Source organism: Coccinella septempunctata, chromosome 5, assembly GCF_907165205.1.
Source record: "Coccinella septempunctata chromosome 5, icCocSept1.1, whole genome shotgun sequence".
In the NCBI taxonomy this organism is placed as follows: Eukaryota; Metazoa; Arthropoda; class Insecta; order Coleoptera; family Coccinellidae; genus Coccinella; species Coccinella septempunctata.
This window is the reverse complement of record NC_058193.1, coordinates 29,238,177-29,258,343: the sequence shown is the minus strand read 5'-3', so window position 1 is coordinate 29,258,343 and position 20,167 is coordinate 29,238,177. Positions and strand designations below refer to the sequence as shown.

Below are 20,167 nucleotides of genomic sequence, written 5' to 3'. Positions count from 1 at the left end.
GTAAAGCCTCTAGAAAATATTGAACCTTATCAAGAATTCGATTATGAGGAACAATTCTTGCAGTTAATGTTGTTGTTATTCTTCATCCTTTGATTACAAGCCTACAGTGATACGAAATATTGATAAAACACATTCACATATACATTCTCATGGAAATATTCGAGCGGACTGTTTAATGTGGTCCACCTGTATAGGTAAACATTGAGAGTACCTATATTCATTACATAGGTAACTGAAACATAGTTCCTTTTTCAATACTAACAAATTCGTGAGAATTTTGTTTTCAATTTCAAAGTTCTGGAGCTAATGATATAAAGGGAATTTTCATGAGACGAATGGATTTCCTCAGGTATAGTTCATCCTATATCAGTGAGTATTCAACCCCAATAGTCAACGATCCTATTTAACTTTTTCGTAAGAATCATTAACTTTCAACCCCTCAACGATAGAACTCTAAAACGAGCCCTTTCAAACTCTTTCACAAGCATCTGGTGCATTACCAAGAATCATAAAATATAATAAACAAATTGTGTTCATGAGAACGAAGATAAAACTGGATAAACCAATGGAAAAAGTCGGTAGAGCTCATGAAATACTTTTATGAATCGGTAACATAAAAGGTACGTGTTATCAAGAAACGACAATGGACTTCTAGGATTTCCAGAACTTTGGCAATTTGTGCCTATTGCAGGTAAGTTCCAATGAATGATATCTTCATGCAAGGAGTATTGCCATTACTCACTTTATGAACGACAATAATGGTTGGCAAAGGGAATATTGCACTCAGTATATTGAAACTCCGGTCATCCACAGCAAAATCTTTAGGGGGAATATTCTTTTAAATGAATATCTTGATGATGATGAAAATCAAGGTGTCGTTTTACAGAAAATGAGACAGAGAACTGTTTGAAAGTTGCGAAACGGGACAGCTGGTTGTTTTTAGGGGTGAAAAATAATTTTTAGGATTTTCGTATCAAAAAAATTTATGGATCCCCTCTTGTGGTTGTGGATCTCAAAAATGAAATATCTTGAGATGAGCTCAAAACATTTTTGAAGTCTCTCATTCTATGATTTGCTTTGTATACTTATAACCATGAAACAAAAAATATTTAATTTCAGTTAGATACGGATGTTCATAATGAAAAGAAATAATTATACGATTTTCACTAAAATGAGTTTTTAAACCACCACAGGTGTAATTTATTGTTTTAAGTTCAATTATGAATTTTCATCAAGTATCGTCCACATCAATTTAATATGAAAAGAAACGTGTAAACGACAAGTATTTCGCATATTATGTCTATATGAATAACCGGAATATTAAACTTGCGGAAAAACTGCATATATCTGGTGGAAAATACGAGTACTAAATAATTTATTAGTTCCCTCTTGAAAGATATCAATACGAAGTCATATAAGCGTACTGAGCATGGAGTTTACATTCTGATAAGGGGATAATATAGTTGCATCATCGAATTTCCAAAAACTCATAAAATTTCCACGAATTGTGGAGATTCAGTTCAAAATGAAATCTGATAAAAGGATTGGAGGAATACAATGAAAGTGTTTGGGTCCAGATACGTCGTATAACTCACAGAAAGATCAAAAGTTCTATCCAAATTAATACTAAAACCGCCCTTCATGAAAACTCGACTTTCCTTCTAATTTGAAAGATTAATCTAGCATCTAGCCTTGCCATACTGGGTAATTTGCCATTTAAGCCATTTTTTCACAAAGTATCTTTACAACCTCCACCTAACTAATGTATTATATTTGATGTGACTTATCGGTAGATACATACTATTATACAGGGTGGACAAGATTCGTTGTCTACTGAGGGGATCTAGAGAACTATAGCAGCTGGAACTGCTAGAAGAAAACGGATGGTACATTCTCAAACTCTTCCTTCCTGACAAATCCAAATCTAAAAACATAACCGGCCTATCAATTCTAGATTTTGAGTTATAAACAAAAATTGAAATTTTGACGATTTCGTAAGATTCTCATAACTTTTTTGTCTCTGAAGTTACAGATCTGAAACTTGAACCTTCTTAGGCACTTTTAACGCAGAATCTACTGAAAAAAGGTTTTTTTCCAATTCAAAAATAATAAATTCAATAAAAGTTTGCATTCGAAATAAGAACGAAAGTTCGCCTAATGATTCGAAATGATTCTACGTAAAAAAGAGTTTGTAGAAGGTTCAAGTTTAGGATCCGTAACTTCAAAGACAAAAAAGTTATGAGAACTTTTGGAAATGGTCAAAATCTCTTTTTTTTTCGCTAATAACTAAAAAACGGAAAATCGTAGGAGGCTACGGTTTTCACCATTCTTTGTTTCTTTGAAAAAAGCTAGGAAATGTGTCATCCGCTTTCTTCTATCTGCTATAGTTCTCGAGATCCCCTCAGTAGACAACGAATTTTGCCCACCCTGTACACTCTAGTCAGGAGGTGGGAAAGTATTATTTTGCAACCACAATTCTAGAAAGATAATTAATAAGCATATTTTAAAAAATACCGACCCAGAGTTGAATCGAAATCCATCTGAGTTACATGCTGCTGATTGAGGACCGAAATGAAGACATCAAAACGTTGTTTTACATCCAAATACTAACTTTTAACAATTTACGTAATTGTTAAACATATTTTTCTGAAAGATAAGCAGCGTTGGGCTAGTTCAGTACTTGGATGGATGATCGCTCTATTTATGAATTTGAAGAATCGCGTAAATACTTCTAACTTCACGAGTTTTGTTCTCATTTTTCAATTTTTTTCGCAATACTCAACCTTCAAAATAGGTACCTACTCTCTGATATGAAATTTGGTACAAAGTCGAGTGACTTTTTGTGATTAATTTCATCAGGTTAGCTTTACTAGGTACATTTTTAGATAAAGCCTGAACGATGGTTGGATAGATTCGAAATGCTCATTGTTTAATCTTCGTATTTTTTTCCGTTGTCAATTCATTTTTGGCAACAATGAAACGAAACGTAGCAAATTTAACACAAAGAGTTATAAACAAAATGTAGCACTTAGGTGTATTATCTATCAATCTACAATAAGCCGAATACGTTGGAATTTCATAATAATCAATGATCCTATTACAGAATTACCAAAAAATATTTACGTAATACATGTATGTATATACAAAATTATCAAAAATACACATACCGACTAATACTATATTTATCCCTATTCGTCGAACTGCAGTGATATAAATCACTGTTCCACTTAATCAGAGATGGCACATTATCAACTGATTAACAGAAGAAAAATCCCTGTTTTCTAGGAAAGCGCGATACGCAAAAAATCCACAAACTTCGATACGAACGCTCAGAGTTGGATATTTTATTCGCTTAACTCCGTACAAAATCCCATACGATAGGATTTCAACAGCGGAATGAACTGAACACTCCAGCGAAGAACGTCGAAAACATAGGGTTTCCCTAATATTAAATTTCTTAGATACCGCTGTTGAAGGCGACAGACTACAAAGCCGGGTTTATACCGTTCAGAATTGGATTAATCGGTTAAACGATCGTGTGTTTTTCAATTCATCCTGTACGAAGGTTTTTCAGAGAGCGAATGTTAGATAAATACTTCGGAGGAACCTTTGGTTTTCCTAGTAAGCAAAAAAATGGCATTTCCACCAACACAATGCAGATTTTCACATGCCGTTATGAAGGGAAAGGAAAATCAGAAGTATACTACTACTTATTTATACGCTCTGAATAATGAAAAAATTATATACAATATACAAGGTGATTCGAAACGAATCCAGAAATTGGAGATACACTACACTTAACCCTTAATAACCTGAGTTATAATCACTATTCTAATTGAATAAATATTCTTTATAGAGTGTACAAAACAAAAACAACTCAATTTCTGTTTGAAAATTGTATAGTTTTTGTTTGAGAAAAATGGTGTTACATATATGTAACGCTAATAGCTACAGTTACTGAGAAATAAAATAAATTTGCCAGTGAAATTTGCGTTACATATGTGTAACACTAGGTTATTATGGGTTAATTATGTGATCAAGTAATCAAGTCAGATTTGCCTTGTAAAAATGTTGCCTGTTCACGAAATACATAGATACAAGGGGTAGGTTTTTTCCAGAATAAAAAAGTTTGATGTAGTGATGATAATAATAAAAACATCAAATAATATCATTTGGGAGAAGCTTAATGGTTATAAAAACAAATGCCATGTCGACCAACAAGTATTTCAAGAGGTGGATACCCAAAAGATGGGTTGTCTTCATTTTTATCGAGACATTTTGGGCGTAAACTTAGGGTTTTTTTCATGCCTGCAATGCTTCCAAAAAAAGGTAACTCACTGGGGTATCCATCAGATGAAAAAGTTCAGGACATGCCATTTGAAAAAATTGATTTATAGACAAATAGGTCATTTTCGACAAATTGCAGAAGAGTAGAAAACTCGAAAAATATTCGGCAATTCAATAATGAAATCATACATTTATCTCGAACGGTTCTAAAGATATTATCTCTAGTTGAAGTTAAAACCCTCACAACCATGAAAGTTTTCGAAAAAAGTGGCCTAAATCAAAAAGACACAGATACCTAAATGATAACAATTGGGGTATTTCGAAATCAGAATTTCATGTAGACTCGGAATATGATATGAAAATTGAGGCTATTCTCCTTTGAAAAAGCAGGAGGAGATAGCTTTTAACCGTTTTCTCAGCACCCTATAAAGTCCACAATATGATTTTAGCTTGAGTCAATTCCGCAAAACTTTAAATCTCTCATTTCTGAGAGTAATCGACCGGTCAAGAACTATTGACTCACCCTGTGGAACTGAAGAGCAAGCTGTATACGACGTAATGACTCTGATAGGGGGGCACCATATAGATCTTATCGCAGCAGTGAAATGCAACTTCCCTTGAAATCTACAATCCGAAAATTCCAAGTTTCTATCTCTTTTCTTTCGGAAGTTAGAGAATGATTTGACCGTCAATGACTTAAAACCAATCGTTTGAGCCCTGATTCGACTAAAACTCGAGAGTTACAGATCAGGCAAGATAAAAACGAAAGAAAATAATTTGAGTCTGACTAATAGGTAGTACATCATTTTGAAAATGCACAGATTGCAAAAACCTGCTTGCAGTTGAATACGAAGTTTGAGGGCTTATTCTGAGTCACCCTGTATATATGAGGATTTTCAAGACCAATCACCTTTACCGCAAACTGTGATGAAATCGTATGGATCATGCGGAGGTCTCGAGCAAGATACTGGGAATTTTCTGACCTGCATTGTGATATTCCAAAAATTAATAGCACACCGGAATCCCCACCTAGAAATACGCAGGTTGATGGTCCTGAAATTCGATAATGATTAATTGCAAGAGGTGAAACCATCTGGCAAAAAATTATTCGCGTTTGAAAAAGAAATAAGTCGCAAGACTACTTCAACAATCGAGGAATTTATAATGAGGAATGATTATATGTTCGTCACTATATAATTTGTTAACGAGTGATTTTTGATGAATTAATGACTCACTTTGAGATATATGTCTTATGTTGGTGTATGTGGTATTTAAATATTGAAATGATTTTCTGAATTGAATATATTATATTCGGATAAAAGGTCTATCTCAAGGAATTATAGCCCACATATAATATTCTTATATAGATTCTACATATCAAAACTCTCAGGAGACACGGAAAGCTTCAAGAATTCCAACAGAATTCTGCATAAAATTGATTGAAGTTTCCGAAAAAACATGAAGATGAATGTTCCACTTTTTTTTAAGACATACTTTAATCTATTCTCTCGATGATTTGACTATCTATTTTGATTTGTGTTTCATTAATGCATTCACGCACTAGTAAAGGCAGACTTTTCAGTTAAAAATATAAAAAGCTTACATCATACATGAGTGTGAAAGAGTCAGGTTTACTAATTTTGGACCTTTAGATTTCTTTAGGTTTTGATTCAGATGAAAATGAATAATTAGTTATTTTCGTAATCGTAACTTATGTGGTTTTCAAGAAAAAAATTATACGCCCATATAAGACTCATTGTATACAATGAGTCTTTGAATAGTCTGAATTCGTTATATTATGAAAAAATGATTTTTTGTGAAAATTTAAAAAAGTACCTCCATATATCGAGAGATCAGGTATAGTTTATCAAAATCAGTTGAACATCTTGTGGAAATTATTGAATTAACTTCTGAATAAGACGAATGTATCTTTGAAAGCATTTTGGAAAAAAGGATACTGAACCACTTAAATGTTTATAGGCATATACCTATTTGGGATTAAAAACCTAATATATGTCGAATAATGCCCTTTTATTTCAAATTTTCTGAAGGACTCATCTCATCCTCATTTTGTTATAACAATAATATTCTTCAAAAATTCTCGCATGTGAAATGACAATTGCTCTTTTTCTACCCAGACATTAAAACACGACAGGCTGACTAAATAACAGATAAACAGTTGCTTTTCCTTTGCAAAATCCTCAATGAAAATAATTCATGCGAAAGGGTTTAATCAATTCGAACTAATAAAGAATACATTTCTTGAATTCAACAGCGAAATTCAAATTCAATTGAACTCATTTCATCTGGGTTCGGATTGAATATTCATATATACAAAATGGCGAATGCCTCAGAAAATAAAAATGTGCTTTTAAAGGTGTAGAACAAAAAAAATGCTCCATTGAAAAATTTTCGGTAACAATTCATCTTCTTAATCTTGAATGCCGAATTACTTCGTGTGAACATGAAGAATGGCAATGAAAGCTTATATCTACCTACTTAATTCTTTCGATCTCATTTAAGAATTACAGTTTTTATGTTGGTAAATGTATGCGTAGTAATGGAAAGTAGTAAGGAAAAGGTTTTTCTAATCGAAATATCGCAAAGAATTATTTGTTGTTTATATTATTCAAATATCTGCTGCACTCAATATTTACAAAAATACCCAAAAGTTGTGGGGTATTCCAATTCACTGTACTTGAGTACTTGGCGCTTGTTCCTAAGAACGGAACCTATATCCATGTGTTAAGTCGTCTCACAGTAAATAAAATTCCGATGTATCTCAAACTTGTCTTTTTTTTTATAGTCACTTCACATTGACATTCAATTACAACTATTGTCATCAAGGGACCTACTATTATTTTTCAAACAAATTTCTAAGGGTGTGATAAATATATAAATTCAACAAAACATAACATTTCTCCCCGCCGTGGCAGAAGTATCATCTTTGTCCACTATCTTCGATATCCAATCTACATAACTTGGCAACAAGTCGTTTATAAGAACCATTCGCTGTTTTCACTTGAACGACTCTAATTTTTCCATCGGGGATGGGAAAAATCTTTTCAATTAATCCGAGTTTCCGGGATTTTCTAGGATCATCTATAAACGTTTGCAGAGGTTGTCCTCTTCTTGCTATCATTCGTCTCACTGCCATTAGCGTTGACTCCGTTGATAACGAGTGTGCTACTTCAAGATGTACAGCTCTTATCGATAAACAGGTGAAAATAACTCCCCATCTTTTCTCGCGTCGACGTCCAATTGTTACATACAGGGGTCCGAAATAATCAATTCCTGTGTATGTGAATGCATGAGCTGGTGGAGTCAATCTGAATGTCGGAAGTGGGCCCATTTGTGGAATTGCAGGTTTAGCTTTTAAAATTCGGCATTTTTTACATTCTGCAAATGTGGTCTTCACGGCTGATCTACCATCAATAATCCAAAATTTTTGTCTAGCAGTATTCAATACAGTTTCGATACCTTGATGAGCACATTGTTCATGGTAATGATGCAGTAGTAATTTAGTCAACCTATGTTTAGATGGCAATATTATGGGTCTTCTGGTTGTCATTTCCATTTGTGTGGCCAAGTCAGTCCGTCCACTCACTACCAAAACTCCATTTTTATCCATGACCGGTGAAAGTTGTTTTAGTCTACTCTGATTCTTCAAGCACATGCATTTCTTTAAGAAAGAGATTTCTTCTGGAAAAGTTTCCAGTTGACATTGCTTGATTAATCTGATTTCAGCTTCTTCAAGGTCTGAAGTGGTAATTTCTGCTATAATTTGACCATTTTTGGAACGAAGTTTTGAAATCAACAATTTAGCGACTACCAGCACCCAGGCCGTGGCTCTAATCAACCTCATCCATTTGGAAAAACGGTTTATATCCGGTAAACAGGAATCATTTTCTAGAATAGTGGCCAAAAATTCTATCGGTTGAATATCTTTTTCATCTTCAGAATTTTTCGAAATTCCCCCACAGTCGGTTTTCTTGATCGGCCATGTCATTTCATCGTGGAGTTGTAGAAATTTTGGTCCATTATGCCAACGATTGAAACCCAAATTATTTCCATCATCAAAATAGGTTCTTGTGGCATTGTCGGCAGCATTTGACTTGGATGGAACCCAATGCCAATCAGAACTGTCTGTTGACTCTTGAATTTCACCTACGCGATGAGATTCAAATTGTCCCAGTTTACTACCATCGTTTTTGATCCAGTGAAGTACTGTTGTTGAATCAGTCCATAGGTACGTTTTGTCAATTTTGATTTCTAACGTTTTGATCAGCATTTTCTTGAGTCTTGATCCCATTAAAGCGGCTTGAAGTTCGAGTCTCGGAATTGAAATCGGTTTGTTCGGTGCCACCCTAGCTCTAGCAAAAATTAAAGCTACATCGATTGATGTCTTGGCGATCATTCGTAGGTAAGCTACAGAAGCGTAAGCCCTTTTGCTCGCATCACAGAATATATGTAACTCTACTCTTTCAGCCTTAGGAATACTCGTTGAATAGCACCTAGGTATAGAAATATTTGTAATTTTTTGAAGATCCAAAAGCCATAATTTCCATGTCTTATATTGTTCATGTTCGACTGAATCATCCCAACCAATTCCGGATTTCCATATATCTTGAATGAGGATTCTTCCTCGTACTGTCAAATTAGCAATAAGTCCTAATGGGTCGAAAATGGACATCACTATTTTCAGAATTTGTCTTTTCGTTGTGCCATTTCTGGTTTCGACCTCAAAAATGTTGGATTTCAGTTTAAAACAGAAGCTATCTAGTTTTGAATCCCAGGAAAGTCCTAAAATTCGTTGTATCGACCTATCAGAGTCCAAATCAAGATCTTTGCATATAAAATCTTCTTGTGTAGAAAGAGCATCCATAACATCTTTAGAGTTTGATGTCCAGTCAACTAATTCAAATCCACCCAAATTTTGAATACGTTTCACTTCAAAAATCTTTTCTAAGGCTTCGTCTACAGTGTCGGTGCAGTCTAAATAATCATCGACATAGTGTTTCATCTCAATAGCGTCCAAAATATCTTGTCTTTGGGTTAGTTGTCGGGCATTCAAATTCTTAACGAATTGTGCGCAAGTCGGAGAACAGGTGCACCAAATGTCATGACCTGCATTTCGTAAACATCGTGTGGTTTTTCGGTATTTCCTTCTCTCCAGAGAAATCTTTGGGAGCATTGATCCGAAGTAATGATCTTGACTTGATGGAACATCTCACGAACATCACTGCAGAAGGCGATCTTTCGTTGTCTAAACTTTATCAATACTTCCACCAATGGTTGTAAGAGGTCTGGTCCAGCAAGTAAATTTTCATTTAGGGAAGTTCCACACGACTTTGAAGCAGCATCGAAAACAAGTCGTAGCTTGGCTGGTTTATTCGGATTTATTACTCCAAAATGAGGTAAGTACCAGCAACGAGGACCTTCTTCAGATGCTTCTTCAGCTGACAGCTTCCTGGCATATCCTTTCCTTAAGTAACTTTCAATTTTCTCACAGTATCTTCTCTTGAAATTTTCATCTTTGTGCATTTGTTTTTCCACACACATAAGTCTTCGAACGGCTACATTTTTACTTTCAGGCAAGTGAATATCGTTCTCCCTCCAGAGCAGTCCTATTTCAAATCGGTCACCGATTCGTTTTGCAGTTTTTTGCATTATATCAAGCGCCCTGCTGTCTTTTTTGTTGGATTTTATAGCTACTTGAACTCCAAAGGCTTCAGTACTAAAAGAGTGTTTCACCATCTTGTGGAGCTCGTCGTCAGCAACAGTTTCACAATGACAAATATGAAAGGAATGAAAAATTCTCTTATTGCCATGATGATTGTCCACATCACCGTGTAAAATCCAACCGAGATTGGTTTTTGTTGCAAGTGGAGAATTTTCTGGACCCTGAATAACTCTTCTGGCCACTGTGAGTCGGATGTTATCTTGGCCTAAAAGAATCATCGGACGTCCTTGAATTTCATTGAAAGGAATGCCCTGTAAGTGAGGATATTTCTTCCAGTCTGTTTCCTTAATGACTTGAACAGGTAAAGATAGATTTTCCACAGATCTCACATTTTTCATAGTGAATCTCTTGGCATTTTCATGGATTCCCGATATATCAAGGTCTAGGCGATGAGAATCTTCGTAGCACGATGTCATATTATTCGTCCATTGTATACAAAGAGATTCCACATTCCCTTCTATTTCCAGGTGGTCAACAATGGATTTGTCTATGAGAGTCACAGTCGAAGCTTCATCACAGAGTGCAATGGTTTCCAGAAAATCATTTTTTCCATACAATCTCACCTTGATCATCCGCAAAAGAATATTTGCCGCACCTTGTCCCACAGCAAGAACGTTTTCCTTTCTAAGATCTTCCGTCTGGGTAGACTGTGTGTAGTCGAAATTTTGTTGTGATTGATCTTTATGAAGGAGCTTATGATGAGATCGTTTGCAGTTATTGATACCACATTGACGTTTGGATCTGCATTTCATTGTCTGGTGATTGTTTTTCAGGCATGAGAAACATAATTTTCTTCTGGTCACAGTCTCCCATCTGGTCTCAACATCGTCTTGATTTATTTTTGAACAATCTTGGATATAATGTCCTTTTTCTCGACAATACGTACACAATTTATCAGTTTTTTTGCTATCAGCTGTCGTCAGAGTAGTCTCATATCGTTTTGTCGAAGAATATACGAATGGCTTCGATCTAGGCTCCGTTTTATTCATTGTTGAAGAACTCGGTCTACTCACGTAACATGCTGCTGCTGCTATGTCTGAAATCCAATCTGAGAGATCACTGAGGTCAACAGTACCATGTTTCTTCATAACTTCCTCCCCCCAGCGAAGTTTAATCATATCTGGAAGCTTTTGTACGATGTCTCGAACCAATGTAGGATTCTGAAGATGTTCGTTATAACCCAAGGATTTGATTGTTGCGACTAAACAAGATATATGATTTGAAAATTTGATCAAACTCTCTATATTATGTTCTCTGATCGGTGTCACAGCTTTAACCTTTGATATAAGTCCATCGATTATCAGATCAGGACGTCCGAACCTCATTTCTAATATCTTCAGCACTGAATCAACGTTATCAGGTGAAATCATCATGCCCGATACGGCTAGTTTGGCCTCACCTTTTAAACATTTTTGCAATTTTATCATCATTTCCTCAGAAGAATATTCACACAATGAGGCAATTTTTCTGAATTGTGTGATGAATACTGGCCACTCTTCAGGGTTACCGTCAAAGTGAAGAATGTCTTTCTCTACAACTTGGCGTGCAATAAATCGATCTCGTCTTGGAGCACTACCTACTGATTTCACCGCTTCACTTATGGTATGGCATAATCGTTCGATGGCGGATGGTTCTGGAGAACGCACGGGTCTCTTATCTGGTATTGTCAGTCTTGGAGCTTCCTCTACTACATCCATTTTCCGTCTGGGAGTATTGTCTGGAACATTTTGTCTTTGACTTCTTGAACTATGCAATGATCTACCCGAAGATCTTTCCATGTCATCTGAAACCTGGGTCTCAAACACTTTCTGCTCTAGCTCTAACAATTGTAATTTATCTTCTAGTTTCTTCATTTCTATGGCTTGTTTGATTTTTGCAACTTCAACAGCATGCTTTCGTCTTTGTAATTCAACACTACTTGAGTTCGATTGTCTAGAACATACTGAACGAACAGATGCAGTCTCTTGTTTGTCGTCCGCAGATAGAAGAACTTTTCGACGAATCGAGTGATTTTTGGTTGTGTTGTCCTCTTCATCTACTTCTAGAACTGCATCTTTTCCTTCCATTTGATTCAGTTTTGAATGACTTTCTTCTGAAATCTTTGACATTCCACTGACGGACTTCCTTTTTGACGAACCAAATTCTGGTGGCCATAGGTAACAATCGGCAAGTCTTGTGTTGATACCTGCATTACGTCTTGTTGTATTATTTTCTTCCGAATTTCTGTCCATAACTGTCTTTGGATCTATATCTATCCAAGAACTAATTCAAACGTCTCGAAGGACCAATGTTAAGTCGTCTCACAGTAAATAAAATTCCGATGTATCTCAAACTTGTCTTTTTTTTTATAGTCACTTCACATTGACATTCAATTACAACTATTGTCATCAAGGGACCTACTATTATTTTTCAAACAAATTTCTAAGGGTGTGATAAATATATAAATTCAACAAAACATAACACCATGGGCGCCCGCAGAAATTTTTCTCAGGGGGGACAAAATATCATCTACGATTAGTTTTACTGAAAGAAAAATTTCTCTAACGGTGTCTATCAGAATCTCAGGGGGAGCCGTGGCCCCCCCTGGCCCCCCCCTGCGGGCGCCCATGCCTATATCGTCTCATAATGTTTTAATTTTGAGACAAAAATGTTCTCCATCAATTGACCTGAAATAATTGTTATCATATTTAGAATATACATCAACGAATTAGGTACATGCCGAGTTATATATAATGAAATTCTCGAACATTGAATTCATCGTATGAGATATACAGGCTGTTGACTGTTCCTAATCTCAAATCAAAGGTAGAAATATACAATAACCTTCCTTCTTCTCAAAAAAATAGATGAAGACAAGTTCGAAATCAATTCAACGAGAGAATGGACTTTCAATAACACACATTTTTATACGATGTAAAAACGTCTAAATTGTTTAATTATCCATGACCAAAAGTGGTGGGAAATCCACAACCAATGTCGACGAATCATATCCCCCATACCTTCCAAGAACGAATTATCTTGGCAAATCCAAATAACCACTCTTTTAGACCGTTTTAGGTAGAATTTGTAACACCTGAATAAAGGTAGACATGTACCCGAATCATCCGTGGGAAACATCACGTTTAGAGGAAGGAGCATTGCCTTCGTGTTCGAATAATTTAGCAGAAACCGCAAGATAAATAAAGCAATCGAAAGAAGAATTTCCTGATTCTTTTCACAAAGATCGATATCCACACCTGTTGAAATATTTATCATCAAAACAGAATTCATCGACATATTATGTATTGTACAATTTTTTTAAATTAAAAAGAAGAAGTTCGAGTCATTTTCTTGAATCCGCACGATTTAATAAAACATAAGGGAATCCCTATCAAGAAATTATGGATAGGGGATATGGATATCAGCATAATTCCTCCATAGCTGAGAGAATTGGCAACTACGGTGACGTAGCCGAGGCCAGCAAACAGGTGAGTATTTAATTTCATGAAGGTATGTGAGGTCGACGAAAAAATGTGGTATGCACCACGGCAAAAACAGTCTATTGTCTCGCCTGCTTGCTTCAATTTGCAGGTTTAACTATATTTTAGAGTTTTTCCGCCCTTGGTACATAAATATAATTATTAGTTTAGATAAACAAAAATATGGGGCATACGCGCGTTATGTGTATTTGAAAGAAATATCTTTGAAACGAAAACAAAACAAAGTATAAATACTTTGTTCCATACTTCATCCATATAGGTATAAAAATCCAGTTAGCGTGTACGCAACTGTTGCGATACTTGCCAGAAAAATCTCTTTCTAGCACCAATGCGGAAAAGTGATACTTTCAAAACTAAAACGCGTGCAGGAAGATGGTGAGAATTTGAAAATTGATTGTGAGAACTTTTCAGAGCAGTTTTATTTCGATCTGGAGATTTTTGAACATTTTTTAAATTATCTGTTGAATTCAATACCTCTGAATCTTCCATCAAATTCAAGATAGATCCAGAAGGTTTTGTGAGTATTATTTTCACTGACCTCTTCGATGTTTTCGCTTCAGATTTTGAAGCATTTATTGGCCGATTATGTTTTCTTCCCTCATATTTTCTGAGTTTCTTCAAATCTGAAAAACACCTTATGAAGATTCAGAAGAATTTATTGTCATATGCACCAATAACTTTTCAGCACTTATAGGGCTATTTTTACTTGAATGGAAATTCAGAGTTTGTTGAGAGTTTTGAGACAATGAAAATGATGTTTTTCTTTCACTTATGACCCTCCTCTGTTTTCAAATTTTTTGTGATACCAACTTTGTCGTTTTTGACTTTTTCAGATCAAACTCATATTAAACAGTTTAATTGTTCAATAAACTCAATCGATATCACGATTACATACCTTTTATAAAAAGTTTAAGTTGTTTTGAATCTATATTTTTATAACCCAAAGCATTGAGAATACTGAGAACTTCTTTTGGATCAATTTTTTGGGACATTCCCAATGCAGAAAGATCAATTTTGATTTTCAATAGCTATAATAGATGAAACCTCTACAATATTTCTTCAGTTCAAATTCAACATGACAAACTTCATGACGACATAATTATGATACTCTGGAAAGTCAAGGTGTCGAATGAAATTGGGTTGAATTTTTAGACAATTTTGGGGAAGCAGTAGATTCAACTACTTATGCAGGATCAATGTTAATTGAGTAATTTAGTTAGCATCTAGTAAATGAAACAAATTTCTAACATAATTCTTTATTAAACAATCAACAAAACCTTATGCTAGCTTACTATTCACAAAAAATAAACCTCACATTTCTTGATTCTGAGATCAATCGTCAAATTATTTTTATATCAGATGGTACCATCTCCTAAACTCCAAATTTAGGCAGATATCGAAAACTCAAAACACCATATTCCTAAACAAACAAAAATAAATTTGTTGGATGATCTTAAAACGTAGTTAACTTGAAAACTTTGAAAATTGAGCAAGAGGAATTGGCGAAAATTATTTCCTGGCCTGAAATCAAAAATAATTGAAAAAAATTAAAATGCTATTTTTCGTATTTATATATTTTCAATTTATGGGTAAAACAATATCATACTTCTTCCTCAAAGGTTTCTTTAATCTTACCGGAGGTCCACAGCTGATTTTTTCTCTAAAGCACCATCGGAATCTTTGCTCTCTCGAGATATCTTCACCAGGGATTCTATTTATCTTCCACTGTCTCTGATAGTACTTATACAAATTAACAGGATCACATTTTGGGAAGGGTGGTTTACAATCTATGTTGCATTTAATTACTGAAAGAATTCAATATGGAAAAATGATATTTCAACCACAAACATTGCATCAGAGTTGAAGAGAAAAATGACAATTTCTCAATTGTTTATTTTTCCCAGATTCTCTTTTTCATAAAAATACATTCTAATAATTACCAATTATAAGAAGCTTAAAAAAAATCACTAACCTGCACTCCTAGGTTTCATAGAACCAGGACAATAGCAAGGATGTGTGAAATCATGGGTATAGTTCCTAGAAATAGTAGCTTTTTGGTTTTTCTTTCCAGTGGGACAATAACTTGAATAATAAGTTCTGTTATCACTATTAGGATAACTAGTAGTTGTATTGGTTTCATTTTTATTTTCTAGAGTAGAGCAAATTAGTTTCTTTCCTTTCTTATTTTTATTGTCCTTTATACATGAACTAGAAACTTGGGACTGTGCATCTATAGGGCATGTGCATGCTGAACCCACAGATTTCGACCTAGGAGCTTCAGGGCATCCAATTCCAGTAAAAAAATGAACTGGACATGCCACTGTGACTGTTGACTTACTGCTAGATTCTAAGGAGGTACTTCGTTTCTTTTTCTTCTTCACTAAGGAAGCTTGAGATGGATCTGTACCTGGACGTCTTACTGGATTATTGACCTTAGTAATGCATAATTCTACTGCAGTTGAGGACTGAGAAGTTGGTACTTTTATTTTTTTCACTTCAGAGAAATCAGTGTTTTCTTTTTCATTCAAATCCCTCACAATGTTCACTCTAATAATGTTACCTTCATTAGATTTGCGCTCCTCATATTTCATCAGTTTTTTGAGATCTATAAATAGCTATAATATTATAATGTTCATAAAATAACACAAATGGTACCTTTAGTAAACGCTTGTAATTGAGTTGCATCAATATTTTTGTATCCCAATTGGTTCAAACAGGATAGTACCTCACGAGGATCAATTTTAGATGACATAACTTAATTTATACTACACAAGCATTATTGAAATGATAATGAAAGGATAATTTAACTTTTAGCCTTATTTTTCAAATTTTGAGATGATAATTAAGAACTACTACGAAAAATCCGTTAATTCAAATTAGAAACGTCATACTTATAGACCTATTAGCATTGAATCTACGGTCAAATATAAATTTTAAATTTTTTTTAAATCTCATAGGAAATCATAACTTAATTGAAATCAATTCTCTTGATGAGGTTCGGTAGGAATTATTCTTGCTATAATATTTTACCTCCTCAGATCACTCTGAAATTGTTATGTATCCAGTTGGTAGTTCCATAGTTTTGTATTTTTGAACATGAGCAACTGACATTGATCAAACTTTGATGACTGAGTCATTGTTTTTAAAATATGTTGTTGATTAATCAAATGGGTGTGTTTTATATTCAATTGTATTTGAAAAGTAAAGAAATGCCCCATTCAAAATAATTGAGAAGGAATGATAAATCAGTGATTTTATAAGTTGTCCTTCAATCTGTCTGCCTTCACCTTAAAATGAGTATACTCTTATTTATTCTTCTGATTTTTTTCGAATACTCCCATGGAATTGAGAAAGGCACCTACATTGGTTGTTATAAATATGATGGAAGTCAAAATGTCATCTCAACTGTTCCAAATGTTCAAGACTGTGTCGAAAAATGTTACAAAAAGTCTTTCAAATATGCTGTTCTATCTAATAACATCAATTCATGCTTCTGCAGTAACTTCTTAGGAGATTCAGGCAATTCCAATGGACAAGAAAAATGTAATGAATACTCCGTTTATTCCTCAGAAGATTTGATTCCTGGTCCACCAAAAAATTTTATGGTGAAGTCTGTAACAGAAGTAGGAGTTGAAATATCTTGGGAAAAACCTGAAGGTTATGTTGAAATAACAAAGTATGAGATTACAGCGGGTGTACTACATACGTTCTCACAATATCCAATTCAAAATGCTACATGGGTGTATTCTAATACAACATTTCAAACAACATTGAGTCTACAATCAGCTTCAAGCTTTAATATAACTATTCAAGGAAGATCTGAAAATGGACTCGGCTTACCAGCAAGTAAAGTGGTGGAGACCCTGATTGGAGAGCCTGATAATAAACCTTATCCTCCTAAAATCTTATCTAGAAGTGGAAGTCAAATGCTTATTAAAATTTATCCAGTTATAAATAACAATGGTCCTATTAACTATTACCAAGTTATAGTATTGGATGAAACAGCTAAAGAAATTTTCCAACCAGAATACCTTAAAAACTACTATGAATCATTAGAGAAAGGTTTGAATTACTATATAGCAGCTGAACTGACACCAGAAGGAATAAATAAAAACTTCACAATTGGGGATAATCAACATTATGGTCCCTACCACAATGTGGAATTACTTTCAAGTCTAAGGTATAATATCATTGTAGGTATTGTGAGTACTTATAACAACATAACTAAAGTGTCTTATAGTGATCCAAGTAAGATTGATCAAAGCAGCTTTGAACATAATAATACTGAAAATAACAGTTCAGGTGCTTCAACATTATTGATTGTTGCAATTGTTATTCTTAGTTTTATACTCATTGTCATTATTCTTGGATTTATGATCTTGAGAAATCGTGTTCTAAGTAGACATCGACACAATAGGCTTTCTGAACAAGAATTAACATTACAAGGTCCTATGATTAGCATAGAAAATTCTGCATATCTTCCAGAAGATGAGCAAATTCTTGTGAATCACTACAAGAATTTGAGGAGAAATGTGAAAATATTCAATTTAAAGGATGAACTATCAGTAGATGCACATTCTATCATTGGGAAAGGTAGATTTGGAACAATATGTAATGCTAGTCTTAATGAGAATAATCATAGTACTTCCCTAGTAGCATATACAATTGCTGATAAAACTTTAGCTCCTGAAGAGAAGAAACAAATGTTAAAAAGTCTGGACATGCTGATAAAATGTAACAAACACATCAATTTAATTGAACTTGTGGGTACCAGTGAATCTTCCCATATGCTGTATGTTCTCTTAAAAGTATTTCCTATGAATCTGAAACAATTTTTAATTAACAGTAGAACAATGCTTCAAAATAAGTTTTCCAAAGTTTCTGAATCTCAAGTTTTAGATATTATTATTCAGATATCACAAGGTTTGCTGGAATTAGAAAAGTGCAAAATAATACACACCAAACTTTGTGCTAGAAATATAATGCTAAGTGACGACTTGGTTCCAAAAATTTTTGGCTTTGGTTTAGCTGATTATGTTATTGATCAAGAGCTAGACTGCACCAGATGGACTGCTGTTGAGGTTCTGAAAGGACAAGATTTCACTTCCAGAAGTCCTATATGGTCTTTTGGTGTTTTATTGTGGGAAATTTGTTCTGTGGGTGGTACTCCATTCAGTCATATATCAAACATTGCAGAACTCACAGATAAAGTGTCCCGAGGCACTAGGTTACCACAGTTGAAATATTTCAGTGATGAAGTCTACCAAATTATGTTGAACTGCTGGCAAATCGATATGGGTGAAAGGCCTAGTTGCGAAAGCCTCTGTATTAGTACAGAAGGCCTCAATGAGAACTTGATTATACCATTTATTTCATTCCAATTGTATCAAACATTCGAATATGAACAGTACAAACCTGAATTAGAATTTAAGCCTTTTCCTGTTTAATGGATTTCTGTTGTACATAGTTTTTATGTACTTAAGTAATAAATACGTCCATTTTTGTATACACTTTTATTTGTAATTATTTTATGATAATTTATTGTGACTTATAGCAGCTTTCAGAAAATATATATTTTTTTAGGTTATTGCTCTTTTTTGAACATTTACTGGGAATTCTCGAAGTGAATTTTCAAACATCGCTCAAATATTTTTCAAACAAGTATTCTAAAATGTTTATTCATCCTCAACATTAGGTTCCAGCAGTAAACGTCTTTTTAGACACCACCGGTACAGGACGGAAACATTTTTCATCAGCCCCTGTACAATATTTCGATGGACTCGCCATCTAAGTTTGGATAATGAAAAGTCAATCCACGGCGCATAGTTTACGCTCTGTTTCCGATAGCGATAAAATTTAGTTGAGTATAATATTGATAGAGGACGCCACCCGTTTTCCAGAGAGAAAGTTTGTCAAGTATAATCTATGGTTTCTTGTTACTCTTTAGTTGAGGAGAGCACGTGTTATTTTCGTTCAAAAATAGAACAAGTTTTATATTGCTGACCTAAAGTAAGATATAAATCTTTTTTGTGTGTAAATTAAGTAATCCATTCGTACTGCACGTGAACCCTTTACTTAATTGATTCCTCACTCCCCTTTTCAGAAAGTAACCAAGATGCCAAGAGAAATAACAGAGATCAAGGAGTTCCTCCTAACAGCTAGGAGAAAAGACGCTAAAAGTGTTAAGATAAAGAAAAATGTCTTGAACACAAAGTTTAAGGTGAGATGCAGCCGATTTCTGTACACCCTGGTGATTACAGATAAGGAAAAAGCAGAAAAATTGAAGCAGTCCCTCCCACCAGGACTCCAAGTTAAAGAAGTAAAGTGAATTAGTTATAAATACTTACTGAGGTAAATAAAATGTTTACAAAAGCATTTGTTTTATTTTTACTCTAATGCATTCTCTTACTCTTGTTTTTGCGAATTAATTTGGATAGATAGTAGCTTAGCCTTTTGCATATTTCTGGGTCCGTATATATGCAACATTTTTAAAAAGTCTACACTGTTAAACTTTGGAGTCTCTAAGTAGTGAGGACGATGTGTGAATGAAGTTACTCTTCATCAAAATTCTTAATGTATCTACCAGTATGACAAGCTAGTTATTGAAAATAGATTCCTTTCATTTCAACCCGACAAGGCAGTCTACAACATAACACAT

At 34.4% G+C, this 20,167-nt stretch overlaps 5 protein-coding genes across 7 annotated transcripts; 2 read left to right on the top strand and 3 right to left on the bottom strand.

Annotated features, from left to right (window-relative positions):
- Nucleotides 1–7,228: 7,228 nt before the first annotated feature.
- On the bottom strand, nucleotides 7,229–12,261 carry LOC123314105. The gene is made up of 2 exons (XM_044899221.1): nucleotides 9,522–12,261; nucleotides 7,229–9,414 (listed from the first exon to the last, which is right to left on the bottom strand). The coding sequence occupies exons 1-2, from the start codon at nucleotides 12,259–12,261 to the stop codon at nucleotides 7,229–7,231; spliced, it is 4,926 nt and encodes a 1,641-aa protein (XP_044755156.1).
- Nucleotides 12,262–13,782: 1,521 nt separating this feature from the next.
- Nucleotides 13,783–14,660, bottom strand: LOC123314104. Its single transcript, XM_044899220.1, has 2 exons — nucleotides 14,405–14,660; nucleotides 13,783–14,132 (listed from the first exon to the last, which is right to left on the bottom strand). The coding sequence occupies exons 1-2, from the start codon at nucleotides 14,499–14,501 to the stop codon at nucleotides 13,783–13,785; spliced, it is 447 nt and encodes a 148-aa protein (XP_044755155.1). The 5' UTR covers nucleotides 14,502–14,660.
- Nucleotides 14,661–14,749: 89 nt separating this feature from the next.
- LOC123313382 lies at nucleotides 14,750–16,398 on the bottom strand. 2 transcript variants are annotated; one of them, XM_044898245.1, is made up of 4 exons: nucleotides 16,165–16,398; nucleotides 15,482–16,114; nucleotides 15,145–15,314; nucleotides 14,750–15,030 (listed from the first exon to the last, which is right to left on the bottom strand). In XM_044898245.1, the coding sequence occupies exons 1-4, from the start codon at nucleotides 16,259–16,261 to the stop codon at nucleotides 15,019–15,021; spliced, it is 912 nt and encodes a 303-aa protein (XP_044754180.1). In that variant the 5' UTR covers nucleotides 16,262–16,398; the 3' UTR covers nucleotides 14,750–15,018. The 2 variants fall into 2 exon arrangements, with proteins under 2 accessions (XP_044754180.1, XP_044754179.1); XM_044898244.1 differs by having other exon boundaries at nucleotides 14,750–14,929.
- A 226-nt stretch (nucleotides 16,399–16,624) lies between these two features.
- LOC123313381 (putative tyrosine-protein kinase Wsck) lies at nucleotides 16,625–19,096 on the top strand. Its single transcript, XM_044898242.1, has one exon. It carries the CDS (start codon nucleotides 16,803–16,805, stop codon nucleotides 18,954–18,956), a length of 2,154 nt encoding a protein of 717 aa, XP_044754177.1. The 5' UTR covers nucleotides 16,625–16,802; the 3' UTR covers nucleotides 18,957–19,096.
- Nucleotides 19,097–19,379: 283 nt separating this feature from the next.
- Nucleotides 19,380–19,884, top strand: LOC123313665 (60S ribosomal protein L38). Of its 2 annotated transcripts, none has more exons than XM_044898633.1 (2): nucleotides 19,380–19,518; nucleotides 19,613–19,884. In XM_044898633.1, exon 2 carries the CDS (start codon nucleotides 19,625–19,627, stop codon nucleotides 19,835–19,837), a length of 213 nt encoding a protein of 70 aa, XP_044754568.1. In that variant the 5' UTR covers nucleotides 19,380–19,518; nucleotides 19,613–19,624; the 3' UTR covers nucleotides 19,838–19,884. The 2 variants fall into 2 exon arrangements, with proteins under 2 accessions (XP_044754568.1, XP_044754567.1); XM_044898632.1 differs by having other exon boundaries at nucleotides 19,425–19,497.
- The last annotated feature ends 283 nt before the right edge of the window (nucleotides 19,885–20,167 follow it).